This window comes from Dermacentor andersoni, chromosome 10, assembly GCF_023375885.2.
Source record: "Dermacentor andersoni chromosome 10, qqDerAnde1_hic_scaffold, whole genome shotgun sequence".
Classification (NCBI taxonomy): Eukaryota; Metazoa; Arthropoda; class Arachnida; order Ixodida; family Ixodidae; genus Dermacentor; species Dermacentor andersoni.
This window is the reverse complement of record NC_092823.1, coordinates 43,795,736-43,818,290: the sequence shown is the minus strand read 5'-3', so window position 1 is coordinate 43,818,290 and position 22,555 is coordinate 43,795,736. Positions and strand designations below refer to the sequence as shown.

The 22,555-nt window shown below is 42.1% G+C and overlaps 1 protein-coding gene across 2 annotated transcripts in view; it reads left to right on the top strand.

The window, feature by feature from the left end:
* jing (AE binding protein 2 jing) overlaps window positions 1–20,053 on the top strand; it is a 196,786-nt gene extending 176,733 nt beyond the window's left edge. For both annotated transcript variants that reach the window (XM_050194517.3, XM_055062212.2), the window contains exons 7-8: window positions 1,543–1,610; window positions 7,897–20,053. In XM_050194517.3, coding sequence (XP_050050474.2) covers window positions 1,543–1,610; window positions 7,897–8,056 — 228 coding nt within the window. In that variant the 3' untranslated portion in view covers window positions 8,057–20,053. The remainder of the gene's footprint in view (window positions 1–1,542; window positions 1,611–7,896) is intronic.
* The last annotated feature ends 2,502 nt before the right edge of the window (window positions 20,054–22,555 follow it).

Genomic DNA, 22,555 nt, shown 5'->3' with positions numbered 1-22,555 from the left:
GCCGCAGCAAACCAGAGACAACGAGGCACATCTTAATGGAATGCGAAGGTATTCACCCATTGAGACCCTTAGTTAACGGCCGCTTTCCAGAAGCACTGGAATTCAAAGCAGATCGAAGGATTAACTGGTCAGCAGTGGAGATAAGTAAGAGACGTTTAGAGTATAGGTAGAAAAAAGAAAGCAGGGAAGAGAGTGATAGGGCCGGATCCGTTACAGGCATAGGTAGCGGTACGAGGTAGACGAGAGAAGTTTTGAGGAAGAGAAGAAAGAGTAAGGAGTTGTAGGTAAAATGCTAGAATGATAAGCATGTATAGCATATATGATTAGCTCAAGCAGGCTAGGTGACGATTCGTCACGGTACCGTTTCTAAAGGGATTCCAGTAATTCAATATCATCTTTCATGGCTCTTGCATTGCTTTTCCTTCTCGTGCTGATATGCTGGCATGGTTCACTTGCCAAATGGAAGGCTTCCTCATGTGGGAAGAGTGACTGCTACTTCACCGTGCAAAGGTTTTCTCGAGCATCTGCTGAGTGTCGTATAAATTTAGGAGCACCCTAAATTCCTGCTAAACTGCTGGCTCATTGTCGCTTAAGTTTTTCACCTAGGTAGTACTTCGAAGCGAGTTTGCTCCGAAAATTGCATGCATGTTACAATTGAATACGAAACCAAAGTTGTGTTCACGCCATTGGTAACAGCCTACTGTCAGAGCCGTCAGGTGCAGCGTCATCGCTATCACAAAATGGCGGCTGAGCACGTTTTTGTAAAGGTTGCGGTTGGTTCATTTTTTGCTGTACTACGATCTAGAGCGGTATCCTTCAGCCAATAACTTTCAGAGATACTACCGTTTTCACGGGATTTTGCGTGATTCAGCAACGGATGCGTTTGCGCAATCGGCCGTCAGCATTTATGGCGCTGTGCCAAGCTTGCTATCTGCGCACAGCCAGGAACTGTGTCAGATGCATAGTATCTCTAAATATATCTTGATATATATCTTGATATATCTTGATATATCTTGATATCTGTGGCCAATGAAGCACAAATGATGATGACCATGTGCCGCTTTCATTATGAAAGCTTATTAAAAAAAATTTCTGCATTTCTGTTTTTCTTATCGCGAATTTGGGGCATGTTATATATATATATATATATATATATATGTTTTATGAATTGGCAGCGTGTTACTCTCAGGTGCACCTTTATTGTCTTACTTTGAGCTTGTGAAAATTCTGTGCACATTGAATTCAGAGGTGCATTAGAATTGGGTAAATATGGTAATTACATTCCCATCTAAAAGTGCGAGTTGATTTTCCTCTATTAGAAGAAAGAGGAATGTGGCCCGTAACTCCTACATCGAATAATCCCATGTAATCATACAGGGTGCCATGCGAAAGCCTGTATGTCGCTCTATCTGAATGAAATTCACGTGCAGCTAATTACAGCATTACACTGTGCAGCATCAGCACATAACCAAGAACGAGGATTGCACAAATACCATTATTATTTCTTGATTGCACATTGGTTCTGCTTCTCATGTTTCTCAGGTGATGGCGAGAAGGAAAGAAAATACCGGAAAAGTGAAGGTGCTTCTTCACTGGGTTCCTGAGCACATGTGAGTTGACATACATTTATAGACAAGCCTTTCTTGTTGAAGTCTTGCACTTTACTGTTGAGTGGTTCTCTAGAAATTCTGAAACAGGAAGCAGGCATGAGCTACACATAATACCGTATTTACTCGCATAATGATCGCACCCCTGAATTTTCTCGTCAAAATTAGATTTTTTAAATTTCCCGTGTAATGATCGTACCCCGAACTTGCCGCAGCGATATGTTGTGTGCCAAGTCTAGCTAATATTGATCGCGCTTACCATCTGTCGAATGCTATGCGAACGACTCTTCAAGAGAAACCAAGCGGTCTGCATGCACCAAACATTCTTAAGTAGATGCCTCATTTCATGACTTTCATCACTTTCTGCACTTCCATGACTAAAAGAAAGCTGCAACCAAACTTGCCTTTAATATGTGTAGGCTTTATAATGGTTGTGGTCAACAACAACAAAAAAAAGGCGCCTTTCGATTCTTCTCATCTGCACTCGTGGGCACGCAACAAATCGCGAGCGGCAACGATAGTAACCACGTTTACACTGATACGTTAAAAGTGTACCCTATTCACACGCCGATGCTTGTAACACAGCTAAGATATTCACCCACCCTAAGCGGAAACGTGCCGTATTAGGATAGGAGTGAAGACAGATGCCGCAGTTTCCGCAGCATGCCGGCCATGAGTTTCTATGTCACTGGCAGCTAAGCGCGCCCATCTGTCTCTGTCCCCTCAAAGTGGACATGGCTACGTTATTGCCGCAAGGTTGCTGATATTGACTATATTATTCACAACTGATACGGAAGAAACTGTTTAAATGCACGTAATGTACTCACGAGAAGAAAAAAAGATTGCGTTCGGTGCGTTCGGCTTGCTCCGCCGGCCGGCATTTTTGTTGTGGTGTACCGCAGCAAACGTGGGATGAAAAATATTTTGTTTTCTTTTCGCAGGAAATTGAACCCGCGTAATGATTGCACCCCTGATTTTGCATCAATTTTTGTGACAAAAAAGTGCGATCATTATGCGAGTAAATACGGTAACTTGGGTATATCGTACCATTGAACCCCTTTATAATGAAGTTGTATAGACACAAAAATACCTTTGTTGTGTAGCTCATATTCGTTCCACATTAACATTGTTGAGAAAATTCCCTATATCTCATTCATGTTCGTTATATCAATGTTTGTCTGCGTTAGCAAAATATGTGACCAGTTCTGCTCATTATCATCAGTGGATGAAAGGAAATAATTTTCGCCCTGTCTTAATGCAGTGTTAGGGGATGACAGTTACCTCCTTCTGCAAAGCTTGTTCCACTCTTGCGATTTTCAAAGAATTTATCGTCGTTGTCATTTAGTCGCATCTAAAACCACTTGTTTCTTTTTCTTCTTTTTGACCTTTCACATTTTCCTGCTTGTTGATGAGTATAATATGTAAGGCCATATTGCCTTCGTAAGCCTTTTCACATGATCTAATTTCAAGACATCCTCAACTGACGCATTCTTTTACACGAGCAGATTGCGCAACGTAAAACTTGACATCATTGCTTAGCACAGGTGTAGCATTCATTGTTTTGTACCTTTGTAAGCAGTCATAATAATGGAGCTTTCACTGTCCCACTTTGTGTGTTTGTGTGTGTGTGTGTGTTGGTGGGAGAGTGGACCAGGTCTCAAAAATGTATGGAACTGTAATTTGTAAAGTGTTGAACTGAAGTGAGTGAAGTTTTTTGAGGGATGTAAACGTTTTTGCATGTCAACAAATTTCTGACAATGTGCGCTTCTTATTTGGGTCCGTCTTGAGGGAGCGTTCCACAGGTGTCTGCTCTTAACTAGGTAGTTATAAAGAAGGCTGTCTTTTTTTCTTTTCCTTTCTTTTTTTTTGTACTCAAAGAACAAACACAGAGAAGAGCAAGAGAGCTAGCTGCCAACTGTCACCAGGAGGGGCACAATGACTGCTGGCGTTGTATTATTATATGCTAAGAAATGTCTGTATTGTCGAATGCAATGCAACAAGAATGTTTGCGTTGCATTTGATAATACAGAAAGACCCGACCTGGATAATTCCGAAATACTTTCTTGCTCACAAGGGGCCACAATAAGCAAAAGTGCAATCAAGTCGGTGGTGTCATGTCGACGTCGTTATTGTCTTGGTTTGAGCATGAAAATCGTGAAGTGAGTCTCGATCCTCAACATTTTTCTACCAATAACGAAAATGTTTTTTTTTCTCTTAGAAAATTAAATGTTTTACAAGAACAATGTATGCGTGTGAACTAATTTAGTGTTTCTTTTTAGCGTCTTTTTAAAGTTCTGATGATGAGTCACTTATGTCCAAGTGTTCAGTTGGCTGCAAGTTTCACTTAAGTTTTCTTTGTAAGCACGGTCATTCATTCCATTTGCTCTAATGATCTTGACAGCAGTGTCCTACTTGAAATGTGCAAGTAAATTTATGTGGGTTTTAATCAAAGAAATTGCAGTTCTCTTATAGTACATATTCTTTTGGGGAGGGGGAAGGAGTGGCCATGGAATGGCCTCAATGGAATGGAATGCTCTCAATGGCCATGGAATGGTTCCCTCAGTTCCCCATGAAACCCTTCAAAATAGTTTTCAAATTTCATCAAACTGTAGTTTAAATTGCGAGTGTTGCACCCTTGTGCTGCTCTTTAACAACCTTTTTTTTTCAGCATTTTCTGTAAAACAGCATTCAGTTGCATGGAAGGCACCATTATGGCGGTCAAGTCATACAAGATCAGGGTGTCTACCAACCGGGAAAACCGGGAATTCTCGGGAATTTTGAGTAGTCTGGAAAAACTCAGGGAATTTGTGCTTCCATCAGGGAAAATTAGCTGCAATTTTATTGAAAGGGAACGAAATTCGCGGTAATGCTGGCTCGAGTAACAGAGAGGAATTGTAACGAATGGTCTTTGACACCGTGTCGTTGGCTGGAGGAGTTGCCAGAGTACAATCAATGAGCAACTTTCCCGACGGACGGCTTCGCAGCACCACTACGTACCCCATAGGGTCAATGTATAAGAACGTCTGAAATTTCAGAAGAACCCTTCGCCGTCCGATTTTCCGGACTTTTTGCCGTGACCGCAGGTCCGAAACGGCATGAATAAAAGCCACAACCGCCACCATTTTGATAACCTCGCCGCCTCGAACCGGCACACTCGCACACAGATCCGCTGGCAGCTGTAGCCACCGCCGCGGCAATGCTAGGCCTACCTGCATCGAGGTTCGATATTAAGCTTCTTGCCGTTCTGCGCCGTGTTGTTTATTTAAAAAAGTTCGCCGCTGTCAGCAATGGCACCGACACCACCTTTGTGGTCATCGCGATTGGCTTCAAAGTTTGGAAAGCATGGCGCGTTGCGTAATGCCGGTTCTCGAAAGTCAGCTTTGCCTCATTACAACATTGTTACACTGTGAAGTATAAGTGTGGGGAGGGGCAACTGTCACGGGACACAGTATGTATTCCTTAATTATGCACGCGTGCACCCGCCATGTCCTGTCACAGTACGAGTACCGATATGCCTAATAAGTGTACTGGCAGGCCTTCAGAGGTTTTTCGGACGTGCCTGTGGCGATCTGAGCCCTTAAGGGCTGTAAAAGATATGCATTAATTTTTTCGGACGCTTTCGCGGCTCCTAGGGAGTCCGAAAAATTGGACGTTGACTGTACAACTGTCCAAGAGGATGCTTCAAATAGTCCGTGTGGCAAATGCACAGCCGAAAGAGAACAAAAAGACAAAGGACGTACACGTTGAGAAATGAATGGGAAAGGAAGCATGCCGCCGCTTTTTTGAAGGAGCTTGCACTCTAAAAGCAAAGTGTTGGCCGACGCCGAGATGCAGGTGTCCCCAACCCAAGCAAAAAAAAAAAAAAAACTTTAAAACAGTGAAACGCAGCACTAAAGCGTTGTGCGCGGGCTGAGAGTATGTCAGGACAGTTGAGGTTGAATTACCAGCTGTTGCGAGAGAATCTCACTTGTGATTAAATTCGGGCCTCAAACCAATTAGCTTGCTATCAGTTGATAGAAATAGCTCATATTCGAAAATATTCTGTATGCATCTCTTTGTTATTTGTATTTGAAAATGTTCGACTCGATTTGCAATGGGTTTTACTATTTCTTTCAAAGATATTTTATTCGCTCTGCATTTTACATAAACCCTCCCTTCTGTTTTCTTTTTGAATAAAATAAACACTACCCCTTACTATTCAAACCGGATTAAGTTCTTTTTTTATTTTTTAACATGTTTACTAGAGAGTGACACCATTGGGTGACATGATGTAGGGAGCCTGTCTTGTCATAAAACAAAGTTCTGTGTCACTTGGGGAATATTGGAAATGTCAACTTGGTAGACACCCTGAAGATATTTTGCCTTATTGCTCAGGGATTTGTCTACGTGATTACTCCTGTCTGGATTTAGGAACCATACGGTTGAAAAATTAGTGCAAATTGATGGTAATGAAGGTAAACTACCACCAGCTTAAAGACATAGTTCTGAAATTGGTTTGTTTTTCGTAACCACCATGCTTCAGGCAGTTGAAGGGTAGCGTGGAGCTTATCTATTGGGCCCTCTGCTAACCAGTAATCACCATTGGTCTTATTTCTTTGTCTCTCAAGAGGATTCTGGCACAAATGTGGTTTGTGTTTGCGTATTCTTTATATCTGCTCAGCGCTCATTGGCTCGCACATATACCATACTTATTCATTTACAAGGCAATCACGACTGTAAGGCAAGGGCGAGGTGCCCAAGAAAAGAAATATTAGTATGCACACTAATGTAAGGTGACGTACAGTAGCCAACAGTTTATTCAGGATCGGCAGAGATCTCCCAAAATACGGAATAATTGGAAGTGTGAAAAACAGAAACATACTTACCATGGCACAGAATAGTGTCTTGATTTTCACAAGTCACTATGAAAACCTGTGAATGCAGTGCTGTGCGCACCTGTTTACAAGCGACCATGTAAGCATATGTCAGCCATTATTTTGGCATATTTCAACCGATAGAAAGGGGAAAGTACGTTCAGAGCTTCACTTCGATTTTCATCTCCTGGCAACTTGAATAGGCCTACTACTTTCCGCGAGCAGAATGATCACAGGTTCACAATTTTCATTATGCAGCACTTCTGTCTCTTCACTGCAGGCTGTGTTCGCACGGACAGCAAGGGTGGAGCTGGCTAACGATTTTGAGAGACAGGAAACTTGTAAAGGAAAACAAGAAAGTCATTGGAGGCCCTGTCACTATTTAATATGTTGAGCTAGAAACAATAGATGCGGTGATACACACAGCGTGTCTGTAAATGTGCAAATCGCCAGCCCCGGCTCAGCTTGGCTCATGTTGGCTTGGCCGGCGACTACTGGATTAACTATGGTAGAAGCGCTGTTTCGCTACTTTTGGTTTCGCGGATGCACTTGCAATGTAGCAAAACAACAACTTCGCTTATTGTGCTTGTGTTCTGCTTTTCGCACTCGTTTAATTATTGCGTTGTACGGGCATAGCCCAAAAGATTGGACGGCGTGCTGTAGGATGTTTGAAATTGCAGTCTTCGCGTACTTCTATGGGCGCTAATTGGGGGCTAGTATCGGTGTCGCAATGATGTTCAAGAAATCGGTCAGCGATTGTAAGCAACTCTGAATGTTTAGTTCACTCCTAATCTAACACAGGAAAAGAACTTAATAAAATAAACATGCCTTAGCAAATGTCACTTTCTCTCATGCTCTACAACTTCGGAATGAGGCGGCACTTCATTCTTTCTGTGACTCGTTGACAACTGTGATGATCAACAACATTCGCTTTGAGTTGGTGTGATGGCCAACACTGCCGTACCTGTCAAAGTCGATTATACGGGTGTCACATGTGCATTCTTGATCGGTGTCAAGTCCGATGGGGATCGAATTTCTCAATCGCAATCGACTCATTTGCGCAAGCTGTGGAAGGGAGCCAACCATGGTCGAGAAATTTGATCTTAATCAGGCTCGATCACAGTGGAAAATGCACCGTGTGACACTCGTATTATAGTTCCTATAATTTGCACTGCTGTCTGAAAGCAGTGTCATCGGAAGTATGGCATTGCCACCATTTTTAAACAGGTAGTGAATCTGTCAGCCTCTGATACATGGCAAGGGGTGACCTCGAGACTAAGGATTCTAGAAAGAAATTTTGCCTTATCGAATAAATGCAATAAGTGGTGCTGGAACAGAGCAATTGCCAGCATGAAAGGTTGGTTGCACGTGAAGCTATTAGCGCCGTTTTCGTTGCCTCTTGTAGTGCTGTTAGTTACAAGACGTTTTGCTTGCAGCCTGCCCGACAGCTGGGAGCCGGAGAACCAGAGCACTGAAAAGGTGGTTGCCCTGTCATCGTTGTCTGCCGACGACCTGCACACGCTAAACCTGTGGCCCAAGGATCTGCCAACGCCATGTCAGGGGTTGTCTGGAAGCCGCCGACGCAAGCGGAAGTGATGGCGACGACAAAGTCACTCATCTCAGGGTCGTGATGACGCAACACTGCCAAGGCTTTTTTCCAACAATGCCATTCATCGTCAACGGCTGCTTCATCAACAAGTGCAGCACGCATATGTGGACACAAGACTGCATCACCGTCGGGAGCATAATTTATTTTGTGAGCTTTCATTTTGCGCATCTGCCACGCATGGCTTGACTGCCACTGCTGCACTCTCATCGCCAAGTGCCCTCTGCAGGCAACAGACTCTTCACTGCCTTCAACGACTGCGCTGGCGACTCTGTGACTGCAGATACAGCTTCAGATATGGCTGTGGCTATGACTGAGGCTAGAACTCTTACCATCAGGCCGCGTGTGGGGGAGGGGAGCGGTGTGCCCCCTAGTGGTGCAAATGCTAAGTCCTTATCTGCCTCATTTTGACAGTTTAGTCAGTGAAAGACAGTGCTTTTCCTTAACTTCGGTGTGCCGTTAGCCATGGCATCGTGTAGACCGCACCACAATCCATCGTGGACAAGACCAAGTGGGTAACCTGCCAATACTGAACGGGAAACGAAACTTACAGCGAGTCGTCACTGGCCCAAGGACGGTGGTCTTTCGGTCAGCAGACGGATCAACGGCTCACGACGGTCACTGCCCACGAAGGAGATGCACTGGTGGAAGTTTCAAGTAGCCAACACTATGCAGATGTTAGTTGTCAAAGCACTGTGCTACGGTCTTATTCTTTTCTTCCATTTCACTCACCGCTCTTTGTCTTGTCCGTGACCTTGGGCGAAAATGTAGATGTGGGATTGGAGTCATGTGAAATCACGTTTCATCATTGGGTTTCTGCTTTTGGATGTTTCCAACTCAAAATGGTAGTTTTTTTTTGCAGTTGCAGTGTAAAGTGCATACAGTGCATCAGAACCTGTCCTGATGATGCTGACTCTTCTGTTCTTTCTTGTACTAAATTTTGCTGAGGCCTTAGTTGAAGCGTTTGGGAGTTCTTGATTCAGTGTGTTCAGTTACATTGAAAGTGGAACATTTGTTTATTATGTCCTTTTTTTCTTTTTTACGACACATCCTCATTTGCACTTAGGCTTCTCTGCATAGCATGTCTTGCTGAGTGGCAGCAGTATAATGCCAGCTCTATGCAATCCCCAGAAAGTGCTTTGGATTCCTTGTTTCTTAGAAGGCACAGAACCTTGATGGCTGATAGGCTCTGGTTGCAGCAGAGTATGAGTTATGAAATTACCTCTTATGTGCACAATTGCATTTGCACAAACACAACGAGTATCTTTTTGTTTCTAGTATTAGTTCAGCAGGCGGTCAAAATCATTCCTGGAGCCGCACCCAGTCCAGATCAGAGGAATAGAATTTAGTAGCTGGAAAAACAAGTGAACATTTTGAACACGTGCAGCAGTGTCATAGGGACTGAACTTGAGAGATGTTATAACTAGTAAAAGGTATTAGCAAGGAGCTTATCGGCAGAGTTCTCCAGTAGTATGAAGCACATAAACGAAGGTTGGGGTTCCAGCTTCTCTCCAGTCAGCAGACATGCTTCTTGCTATAGTGGCCAGGTCTTCTCAGTGAGCCTTCATTTCACTGTAAGCCAAGCTTGCTTGGTGTCGCTTTGTGCTTCTCGCATTGCTCATGAAAGTTCAGGCAAAATGTAGGCTTTTTTTTTTCTTTTCTTGCAATAATGAAACCACACTGCAACAGTGCTGGGATTACAAATGCTGACCTACTGCCATATTTCCCATTTACATTTATGCAAGCAACCCTAAGTGACATAATTAGTGCTCTGAGTTTCACTGTGTGTGTATGCAATTGTCGGGCTGTCTGCAAAGTAGCCTCGAGAAGAGTTTCATTTTACATATGCAGAAGGCTCTCTCTCATGCATATATTGCCTGCTTCGTGCAAAGGAGCATAGGAGGTGTGCACTGGACTTGCTATGTGTTTCAAGCGTTGCATGAACACTAATGAATGCAAGGGGGATCATTCTGGCTTTAAAAACAGGTCCGCACACTTCCGTCTTTCCGTGAAAGCGGAAGGAATTAGCTTTTGGGCTACGTCTTAGTTTGTTGCTGGGCTTAATCTTTCTTTCTATAAGTTAACGATAATTACAATAGCGCTATTCGTTGCACTTCAGTGTCTTCATGTGAAAAATGTGAGAAATCTACAGCCTAGCGACCACTTCTCAAGATTCTCATGCACTAGCATCTAAATATTTGGTTTTAGTTGTTAGTCTGTTGAGACGTGTGCGCAAAAGTTGGCTTAGTAAAATCACTGTCATTACAGATTGACCCATACTCTAAGAAAGCTTTGTGTCCTTTGGGGCATATCTTGTTCCCAAACAATAGTTATCTATCTTGTGTGCCATTTCCTAGTGTTGCGTGCCCGGTACTTTCAGATCACTAACGGCATGCATATATTAGCCTGACACACCATTTTTTATGGGAAAGTAGTAAGTGCAGAGTTTTCAATAAGTGCAAGCAAGACAGATGACAATAATTGTTTGGGGACAAGGAAAGCCCCAAATGGTATTTACTTCTTTTAAAGTGTAGCCAAATGATAGACCTACTGAGAATGATCTGTCTTCATTCTCATAAGTCTATTTGGTTTCCCCACAGTCTGTATGAAAAGATACAATGCTCCGTATCAAATTCACATGAATAATATGGAAAACATTCAATTACAAGAGTGCAAGCACATTTCTTTTTTCGAAGGAGCAAATGATTGCAGAATGTGGTTGAGTAAAAGAGGCCAAGCAACCTTCATAGCTTGCTTCTACTTATAATAGTATTTTAGGACATTTCTGAGGAACCATCACAGAAGCGTAATTAGTTGTTTAATCTACATGGCCTTGTCAAGTGCACAAACCAGGTATTTCAGCAAATGCTTTTTGCAGCAAATGCAAATTTTTATTAGTCACAACTCTGTGAAGTGACAGACAGGGATACTTAATTGTGTTTAATTGAAATGTATAAATAATAGCGTAAATGTAAATGAAAGTGGACGGAAAGATAACTTGCAGCAGGACCTGGATGGCTTTCAGGATTAACATTTGCCGTGTATCACTGTTTTAAGTATTTTAGGGAGATCTCTTTATTTTCAAAGTTCTGAACGAAAGGCAAATGCGGCTAATAATTTCCATACAGCAAACTTCAGTTGTCAGTACCAGTTAAACAAAATCCTGAAGCTTGTTTGACGCATGAACATTGAAGTTTTTACAAATTGACGTACTGGCCATCATTGCTATGCTGGATCAAGCCCTGTACTGCCAGTGTGCATAGACTTTAGCAGCAGTCTTTCCAGTAATTTAAGTAAGATACATTATGGTCTAATTTAATAATATACATTGAATCGACATTTGTCTATAGGACTTCCTTCAGAGTTGCTTTTAGCATTCCCTGAAATGCCTGGTAGTATATGCCCTGACTGGTTGATAAGCGGTATGCAAATGGTCCAGGTATTCACATTGCCTTCTGCGGGGGTAGGCTCATTAAGAACTTTCTTTTTCTGTGGATTCAGCAAACACTGCCAGGGTTTGTGTTATGCAGAGCGACCACTGTTCAGGCGTGGGCAGGAACAGTTGAGCTATTGTGATTCCATTCGTTTTGTGTAGTTGCCACGGCGAGTGTGTGGCGCATTGAATGAAATATGGGCTATAACTAGCTGAAGAGCCAGCCATTGCAAAGGAACTGTAAAACCATGGCAAATGAGATTGATATCTTCGCTAGAAACTTATTTGATATTGATTTGAGTCATTTAGCGCCGAACAAACACAGCCCATAGAAGTCTTATCAGATTTTCTGTCCAACTTCATCACAATATATTTAAGTGTCACCTTAATTCTGCATAGTTGTGGTCTTAGTGCCTTTTGTGAGTCTAATTTGACTTTCTTGTGGCAGGAATGTTGATAAATATTCCTGAAGAATAAGCTCCTACTGCTTACTGCAAAGTCTTGCAAAATGTAAATGTGCATCAGATTTTGTTGCTCTCCTTAGAGGCTGCAAGCTCAGACATGCGTTTCGATGTTGATATTCTGTCGAGATTTTTGTTGATGTTATTAGATTGCACAGTTTTGTGAAGCTTCCTGCTTGTATGTGGCCCTCTCACTTTTGGTAGGAGAACTGCTGCTTTACAGTTCTCTCGGCAACCTTTCCTCTGCCTGATGACAAATGGGATGCAATTGTTTCTTGGCAGATCTTTTTTTTTTTTTTTTTCATACAAAAGGTATCTAGGTGCAATGCACTTTATCTGGGACCATGTGCCTTTTGTGTCACTATCTCTGAATGGCAGATGGACTTGAGGTGATCCTTTTCCAAGACCTTGATGCACCCATCATAGCAAACGATATGACTGAGGCCTCTAGCAAATTAGCTGTGCATAGAATTCTTCTAAGCATTGTTTGCTTTTTAAAGCTTGTGTTTGAGATTGGCAAAAGCAACCCGAGTTAGTTCCCCATAGAATCAAAACAAACTTATATGAAGCCCTTTGAAGCTGCAGCCTTAAAGTTTCTCGACAGCTTGTATCAAAGTATGCTGCTCCAGATAGGGCAAGGAGATTGTTTCTGCATTTTTAAGTTCAGACGTTTTTTGCGGTTTTCGTTGCAAACAAAATTGAAATCGAGTGTTAAGTTTAATTTTTGAGAACATATAGGCTAAACAAGATTTTGTAATTCAGATGGTAAAATCAGTTATTTGCTGGCAGGGGCTCAACTCGTGTGGCAAGCGAGTTAAGAAACTTAGGGAGCTTTTTCGTTTTTGCAAAATGCAGGGGATAACTTCTTGGAGAGAACTGGGTATGATGGGTGCAGCTGGGTGCTTTGGCATTGATATTGTAATTGATATTGGATTGATATTGATTCGGCATTGATATTTTCATAAAAGACAGCAGTGGTAGGCGGTGGACTTGTATTGACCTTGTGATGGCAGGTGTGCAGGTGTCGAACAGTATTCTGCATAAGGAGGAGTTCAGTTTTGCAAATGAGGATTTCTAAAGGTTTTATTGGCGCTTCCAATGGCAGCAGTCGTCTTTGCATCTCTTGCAAACGTTGCGGCTCCTAGCTACTACTACCTTTGCTCCGGAACTTAAATCTCTAAATTGAAATGGAAAGAACTGAAAAGGGTTTGGGAAAAGAGCTAATGAATGCTACAGAGTGCAAGTTTCAATGCCGTTGAGAGCCGACGGCGGCCCTGTGCCGACACGTGTCACAGTTGACAGGAGGCTGCAGCGTCATGTTTCAGGTAGTTTAGCAAGCGACTGCCGTGCCGTGACTTGTCTCATCACCTTCGGATGTGCCGCATGACGATGGCATTCTTTCGTGTCGTGATTTTGTGAATGTACATGAGTCATCCCGTTCATTTCGTGCAGCCGCCGTAATCACATTTTACGCATAATTAGATGTGGCAGCCATCAGCATAGCCGACATCGACACAGTCTTATTTATTCCACTTGCTGCATGTTATGCCTGTCCTCGCACTACATCTGGCACGTTGCGGTACGGCTTGGCGTAAACCTTAACCTGGCCTGCGAGCGTTTCTTTGTGTAGCGTATTGCAGCAGAGCGGATGGCTGCTGCATTATAAGCAGCCGTTGTGGTTCTTGAGAACAGTCTTAGATGGAGTTACCAGAGATAGTGGCATGTGATGCAGTGCTATACAGACATTTACACTGTAATATACTGAGGAGTATATATATATATTATATATATATATATATATATCAACTTTCATAGCAGAGCTTGTAATGATGCCTAATATTTCACACGTGTATATTGGTAAGCCACACCTATTTACAACCCCAAATTTCCCTTGTAGTGGAAATTTTAATGTCCTTTTGCAGACATCTAATTAGGTGCTTCACTGCCATCAACCTGTTTAGCAATTAAGCGTAGTCCTTTCCTAATCGCTAAACACATTACTTGGCCTAATGTGGACATTCTTGTAAAAAAAAATGCATCCCATTGCAATGCACTTTCATGCCTGGATTCGCTTGCTTCAAAAACATGTTGGCTAGAATCTGTACTAAATGACATATAATTTGCTGCATTGTACTTTGTTGGGGATAAGTGCCTGACCTTTAATTATGAAAATGCAGAGGCATGTCCTCAAAACGGAACACAGTCTTCTGATTAGAGAAAGGGAGACTGGATAATGATAGAGAGAAGGCCTCCAAATGATATGGTCCTGGTGGCAGCGAGCTTTGACGGAAGGAAAAGGTTGAAGGAAGTGAGGCACCTCACTACTGTATAAAGCCCAGAACCAGCTTGTAACCCCCCAGTGTATATCTTCGATCTCCCAGACCAAGTCTCCCACTCTACCAGCCAACATGTTCAACACTGCCATTGTAAAGAGAGTAAAAAAAAAATTTTGTTTTTAAAGCTGTTTATAAGAGATATATATACCACATGAGAGAAAAAATATATATATACGAGGCTTGTTAGCATGGCGGCTAGCATGTCTAGCAGCAACGGGATGCAGAACCGAGCGCACGATGGTGGCGTAGCGCTGCATTCAGCGTGGATCAGGTGGAGGCGATTCGTTCGAGTTTGCTGTTTATCCAAACTTCTAGTTTGCTGTGAAGAGTGTTGGTCAGCCGTAACTACATCACCGTATCTTTATTGCATGCTTTCGTACTGTAAACGAGCGAGTGAGCTTACTGGCATTGTGGGCTGTTACACTTACGTGTGTGTATATCTCCTGAGCATCACTTTGTTATTGGATTTCTGGCACTTGGCAGCATTTCTAACTCTTGATGGGCTGCCCAAAGTTTTGACCTGCCAATGGTTCGAGCTGGACGTTATGCACAATGGTTGTGCACAAGTGAAAAGAGCCCTAACGTTTTCGTGTTCTTTTTTTTGAAATTGGGGTAGATTGGTTTACGTATGATTATAAGTGCATCGGCTCTTATTTTAGGAACACTGTTGTATCTTATCATTCCTGTTGCAGTTTTCTCTTTGAGAATGCCAGTACCATGCAAGTGATGCCTTTGATGCTGCAGTTTTGGACTCGTAACCAAAACCGTATTGTAATGGCTGGTAGTTTTAAAGGTACATATTGTCGAAACCTTGTCTTGTGTGTTGTGGTTGTCACTGGCCTTGTGACCTGCGAGATGCCGGGAATGAGTAATGCTTTTATTTGCGGCTGTGCGAGTCTGATTGTGCTGCTCCTTGCTTCCTTAATCCTAGAAAAATCCTTGTCCTTGTAAGATTCAGTCAACATGAGGTTGACGGCACTGTCTAAGGATGCTCCGTGGCGGTGATCTATGTTTAAGGTGTCAAAATTTTAAACGGTATCCCTCATTATTTGATGTAATGTTCTGTGTCCCATCCTCGTTGGGACTGTTACGCTTTTGCAGTTGTATAGTTTGTGGGGCATACTGACATGTGTCAATAGGACTGTCAATTGCATTCGCAATGCTTGTGTGAAGTCCAGCGCTTAAAGTTGAATTGGTTGTTTCGTTGTCTGCGCTACGATGCAGCCTAAAGAATGATTTAGAATGTGGCTTACGGAATGACATCCCCTATCACAATGCAGATAAGCTCCCGTGACAGTGGTTGTCTCGCTTCTTGTTACCTTTGCTCGACTTGATTTGCACCCTATTGCTGGCAGCTTCAGCTTGTCATATTCGAGTCTTGTGCATGCTTGCTTTCTGTGGGTACCGATTCTTTATTCATATGTGTTGTCTGGCTGGTCAAGGGTTCAAAACGAAGAGCATGTAGGTGTTTGAAGCTGTGCGTGTGCAGATTGCTGCACATTGCACGCACAAATGCTTTTGTGAGGAAATGTGCTGGTGGTTGGGTGGCGTGGACCTTTAGGGTATGTGCTGGTTGCTGTGTTACATATCTGCTTTCTCCTTTAGGTGCACCTTACCATTCTAAAAGCATATTGCACACTGGTTTGCCGGTTTGAATTCATTGGGTTTGTTTGCAGTCCTAGTCATATTGCAGCTAGCGTAATGTTGCAGTGAGCAAAGAGTGACGTCGGCACTACTTGCAAAGCTTGCGTCGATATAGACTGGCATTTCTGTTTTGGCTCCGTGCTTTTTTTTCTTGTTGATTGTTTGACACTCGTGCTGAGAATTTGCAAACAAGAGAGCTCAATTTTGATGATGTTTACATCACAATGATGCCAAATCAGGGGCTGTTTGAGTTTCAACTGGCTCGAGTCTCACCCTGACTTACATTCAGGTCGAGGTGCCACTGTAAGTTAGTCAAAACGGCAGATTCTTTTTTGTTTCAGTTTTTGGTTATGTTTGCATCACGGCAGCGAGCCATTATGGCGAGGGTACTTGTCAAGTGTAGGAACCATGCCTGCTTGCTTTGACTAAAACTTGGAAAAGTTAACAGCAGTGTGCTTTATTACTTTTCAGCGCGAAATTGCTCACTTTACTTAGGTATTCACGGAAGGGCCATTGACCATTTCGGCTACTTTCCAATGATAAAAACAGGTTGGTGACGTGCTCAGATAGCTCCTAGCTTGTATTGATGGCAATTCACCTACTAACCAATCTGAAGTAAATTTTAAAATTTATAAAGATTACCAATGGATCAGGAGAAGCAGAGAAGTTATACACAGCTGCATTAGCAAAGGAAAATCTTTTTAAACACCGCTACAATTTTCATCATTGTTCAGTTGAGTGGTCCAACTGTACTGATAATCTTTCACAAAGTGCACGTTGATTTTGTCTGTGCTGGAAGTTGTGCTTTTGTGCGCTCGCCACTTAAAGTGGAAGCAGTGGAATGATCTCGAAAACCGGAGCAGACGACGTTTGGTACCATCACGGTGGCTGCTTTTGGATCTCTCTTAATGTTAAGTTGCATGTGAACGTTGGTCTGATATGTGTAGGTTTAGTTTGAGTGTTAAGGGGGGTGCATATGTTTGAAATGCCTTCAGAGTGGCGTGTTCTGAAAGGGAGTAAAAAAAGTGTGTATAGGTAGCCCTTCACTGCCATTTGTTAGACGTATGCCATAAGTGATTGTTTCACCACCTGGCAAAACGTTGCATCAAGCATGGAGCGTTTGCCTGGCTGTTTGTTTGACCAGATCCCTTTTTGCGTTGTGTTTTTTGGGCTGTTTGATGAGCGTTTTGAGAGTTGCTTTGTGTCAGAATTTGTTTGCTTTGGTTTATTATTGAAATAGCCTTTCTTTTTTATCTTTAGGTTTATGGGAACAAATGTGCGGTCTTCTTCCTTCCAAAAAGTTCAGTATTAGCATTAGAACCGTACAGAAGCATGCGTTCCTAATGGGATGGGGCAGTTGCTGCTAATGATGATTACTTTCGAGAAAACTTGTTTCTGTTTGACTGGGACCAATGTTTTTTTCTTGTCATTCTATAAACATGGCTTGCCTTCTATTTGTCACTCCTGTTCATCCTAGGAGCCCGACATTGTCCTTTATTGAAACTTTGGGAAGGAGAGCTTTTGGTTCATCGTTGTGCAATGTAGCACAATGGAAGTTCACTCATATCCAGTCTACTGCCAAGTCTCATGTCTGCATCAGTGCGTTTTAGTTCTGGGAACATGTACATAATTTATGCAATTGCCAGGGCACGGTGTGGAGAATAAAAATGGTCATAAACACTGTGAGACCTGGTGTCGCACGAACCTATCTGCTAACTATGCCAAGGGTGTTATTTTTCTATCTTTTCTCTATTTATTTCTCAAGCAACTTTGTTTCAGGACGTTTTCAAACACCACCGTCTCACTTCTACTTCTGAAATGTAGTGGATGTTCTCCACATCAATAGAAGGCACATTATTTGCTTCTATTGCAATCTTGGGGCTTTTTAAGCTTCACCTGGGCTTGCGTGCAGGTTCCACTGGCGTTTGTTTTCTACGCTGTGGCTTTTGTGGTATATACTTTTCTGTCCTGGTTTGTTTTATAGTCTAGAAGACTTTGTGCCATGCGGTGCATTTGCAGGTTTCCATGGCATATGCAGCAAGAGAAAAATATGACATTTTCTTTTTGTATAAAGCAAATAGGCCGTCGGCCTTGAAAAGTTGGGTCTGTATGTTTTTGAAGGTCTCATAACAGTGTACAGCTCATTTCTAACATGGTTCCCTGTGTAGTTTAGTATTTTGTGTTTACTTGTTTTCTTGCTTTTCTAGCCATTTCTTTTTCTCCATGTATTCTCAATTGTGAGAATTGGCTGTTGAAGTGTAAATTATTTGCTTGTCTGCTATTATGATAATGACTGTACATCACTAATATTATTCTTGTAATTATTACATGGTGCGCACTATTTGGCACTGAGTAGCAGCCATATCCAGCGGCAGCCATGTTGCTATGTGCAACTTCTTTTTGTACTCTCTGCTGGGCAACAAAAGGCACTGTGTGGCAGGCATGTTTGCTGTTTCGGCTTTTGTAGTTTGTCTCGCGAGAACTCTCACAGGCATGTTCTTGTTTGCTGTGGAATGGACTGGAATTGAAATGTTGTGCATTTCGACCATTTAACGTTGCCTCTTGTGGGCATCATAACATAGTTTGCATAGGCACGTTCCTGTCATTGGGCTAATTTATATATATATGCACACACAGTGGGCGAAGTGTTTTTTGGTAATCCTCCTTGATTGAGTTTTGAGTTCCCACAACACAAGATCTTCACATATAGAGAAACGTCTTTGCAGAAACTAACAAAACTAAGGATGAAGGAAGGAAAGATAGGAACAGCAAGACATAAAGTTTTACTGTAGGCAGTGGAAGATATATGGTACCATTTTAATGTATTTATAATAAGATAATTGACAATAATTGTACCATTCAAATGTATTGATTATTGCATTTTTGCTATGGATTATCCATTCATTCATTGCATTGATTATTGTTATATCTTTAATGTGATGATGCCTGACCTGCTGTAGTCTGCAGTATGTCCTAAGTAAATAACGGATACATATTCTGTTTTGCATTCAAAGAAACTTCAGTTGCAGGTCACTAGACAGTGGCGGTATCCATCTTTCCTTTCTATGGTCATTGTTTTGCTAGGCTGTTGTTGCGAAGACGCTTTCTATATGCGATGGTGGGTGTCTTCTGTAGTGGGAACTGAATCATTGCCAGAAGACTCATTTCACTTGTGATTATCCTGTGACTTCAGAACGGGTTTGCTCAGTAAAACTATTTTCTGATTAGAATTTTCTCCATAAGGAGCAACAAGCTTGCAAGTGAATTAATGTGAGATGGTCAGTGAATTACACTACCTGCAGGGGTGTCTGATCATGTGGGCATTTATATAGTTTTTTTTTTGAAGGCATTATACGGAAAAGAATTTAGAGAAGTCACACGGGCGTTTAAAGCTCACTGCTTTTAGAGCCTCTGTTAAGTCTGTCCTGGCCAGAAAAATCTCCTGGGAGGAAGGTGCCAGCTGAAAAATGAGTTTTCAGTAAATGCGAAGTGCGGGGGCGTAGCATTACATGAAACTGCGATGGACTGGTCATTGTGAGCAGATTTTCTTGCACAGGTCCATGCCTGTGAGATTCTCAGCCGTCGGCATTTTGTTCTGCTTTGGTGTGTCTTGCACCAGTGTCTCTGTGACAGGTTGCACTTGTTGCACCACGAACGGGTGTTAAGTTGCGCTTTGGTTGCCTTGTGTAGTTGCAGTTTTCACCGTTGTTCACACACTTGAGTTGCTGGCGACTGTTGATGACCAAGGGTGGTGTCACATCGTTTGTTTTTTGTTAGTTACTTTTTACAAACATGTTCCATTTATTTTGTGCTCTAGGGGTGGACTGTTTGTGTGGTTTCACGAGAATGATTTTCCTTTTTTGATGCATGCAAGGTGTTCCTTTTTTTGCATGTATGCATGTGTGTGTGTTTGCGTATTGTGTCGAATGGAATTTGTTGTGTGCGTGTGGAACGTTTGATAGCAGCCACACGAGAGGTTCTGTATGTATATGTGCGTTCCTTGCCATTGGAGGTGCGCGCTGGTTTCTAGATGTCGAAGTTCCATATGCCAATAAACACATTCACCTTTTTTTTTTCACACATGTATGAAAAGAGATGAGAAAGAAAACTAAATGTGCATTTGGTGTCCTTATTTCAATTCGCACAATTCAGTCGTATTCAGAGGTCTCGGCAAGCACCCATGCTGGGAAGGCTATGAAAGCTCCAAGGCTGGGGGCAGCGCCAGGGGTTAAGAAGAAAATGAGATGACAAACATGGCGCTGAACTAGTTATAGAACGTTTACTGTGAAAAAGGTTTATATATATATATATATATACGCACTCACACACAGCACATCACATGATTCCTAATTACATAATCAGTGGCAAGAAAAGCAAAAGATGACATCTTTTATTGAACTACACAAACCAGGCTGACAGCAACGACAATAAGAGATTAAGTAGGCACAGCTATCCGATTAGCACAACCTAAACACTTGCGTGCTATCAACCCAAATCTAACAAAAACTTCACAATTCACCCAGTGATACTGATAGGTGGATGACACAAGTGCAACCCTTCTTTCTTATGGGGAAAGCCCCCATGATTTCCCGCAACACCTTATCCTGATGCCTGAACGATACCGTGGTAACTTCAAAAACCGGCTTGCAGCTGCAATCATGGCAAATTTTTCAGCCCCTCAATGCAAGAAAGAACTTGAATAAAAGTGAGGGAACTCGCACCATTAAAAGGTATCGCAGGTTTAAAGCCAATCAAAAGAAAGGGGTAGAAAGCCCCAAAAGGGAATTTAGTAAGATAGCCAGTTGTGTAGAATGAAAAATGCCGAGGAGTAGCCGAAGTGCCAAAGTAGAATTTAAGGTTAACATAAACAGATGATGACAAAGGGATAGAAGGTATGCATGGAGAGTCTATGTAGCATCTTGACCATCTGTCAGGTTGGTTTCGTGGTAAAATGGAAGGTGCAAAGGAGATGTGAAAATACAGAAGGAAAGAAAACGAAAAAAAAAACGAGAGACAAACTGCAGTAAGAAAAGAGAAAACAAAAAGACTTTCTGAGTCTTTGGGACATTGCGCCGTGAACAGAGCCCGGGCTGGTTCGACATGGTCGGAAGTCAAGTGATGCAGGTTGATGGACTGGCATGACTGTACACTTTGATGGTGGAACTGGAAAGCTGGAACTGAGGGACGCGGGATGAATTCTGGGCCAAAATGACAGGAAAGAAAATAAAGAGGGCATGTGGGTGAAAAGAAGTACCAGGGTAGTAAAAGTGAACTGACGCATATAGGTGCTGACGAGATACATGAAGTTGACAAGTATGGGTACAGAAATCAAGACATTCAGTCTGTAGTGTCCTCGGAGACGAGCTCCACCTTGGTTGGCATAAACGAAAAGACCACAGAATGAAAGCTGAAAACGAAGTAGAAAAGGGGAAGAAAAAGGAAAACATGAGGATGAAAAACTCGTGCATGGTATGTTTATCTATTCAAGAGCATGCAATCACGCCGGTGAAATGAAAGGTGGAAATATGCAAATCGTGGAACTTCTGTGTTCTCTTAAACTGTTAAGCTGACAACGAGTTTGGCCAATATATAAAAGGCCCCAAAAATGGTATTGGGTGAACAACATTATGATGGCAAGGCCCAAATTTCAACCTGTGTTTCATACTGTATACAAGTCAGATTGAATATCCCTCGGAAAGGACACATTTTAAAGGGCAGAAAGCATGTTAAGGGGACGCTATACAGAAATGTTGAATAACATCGAACTATTGCTTCAGAGCTTCAGTATTGTTTTATGGCTTTGCATATTTCCCTTATAGAAAAAGAGCATAGTTTATAAATGGAGTCAATAGAGACCGAACTTGCCTTTTATAAATTTTGCACACTACTTGGTGTTACGACACTAATTCAGTGTTATGTTCAGATGTTTAGGCCAGTCTTAAAGTGAAGTTGCTGAAAGCTCCCAGGCTGGGTGTAGTTTTCAAATTCAGTGCAAGACTTTCTCTCTCTCTTGTTAATAAGCAGCCAACTCGTCTAGGGCTGCCGACGATGTCAACATGTATAATGCCTTGGGAGCTGTAGAGTTACAGCAATTTCCAACTGACATTGCCAACCAAGTATGGGTCTTCTTCAGGGATGTTCAAAATAGGGAAATTTACTAATTTATTTGTTATTAATTTATTATTATTTATAATAATTTATTAATCTAATTAAATTAATTAGGGTATAGGAGTTCTCTGAATTTGAAGAGAGAAAGAGTAGAATTAGTCAAGAAGCAGGCCAACCAAGACACAGTAAGAGCAAAACCAGACGAATTCAGGTTGGGGCTCGCAAACAAATATATATGGAGCTTAAGAACAGGAAGATGAAGATAACAGAGATAATTAATGGAACCGTGACTAGGCTGATTTTAGAAGCAGCAATTGAAATTGGAGGTAAGGCACCAATACAACTAACAGGTTATCTCTCCCAAGTAAGAAATCGCTTAATAAAGAAACAATGCATGAAATTGTATAACTCAAGAGATTAGGTAAAATTCGATGAACTGTCGAAACTGATCAACAAGAAAGTGATGGATATTCGAAATTGGAAAGATTGAGGAAGCGGTGAAGAATC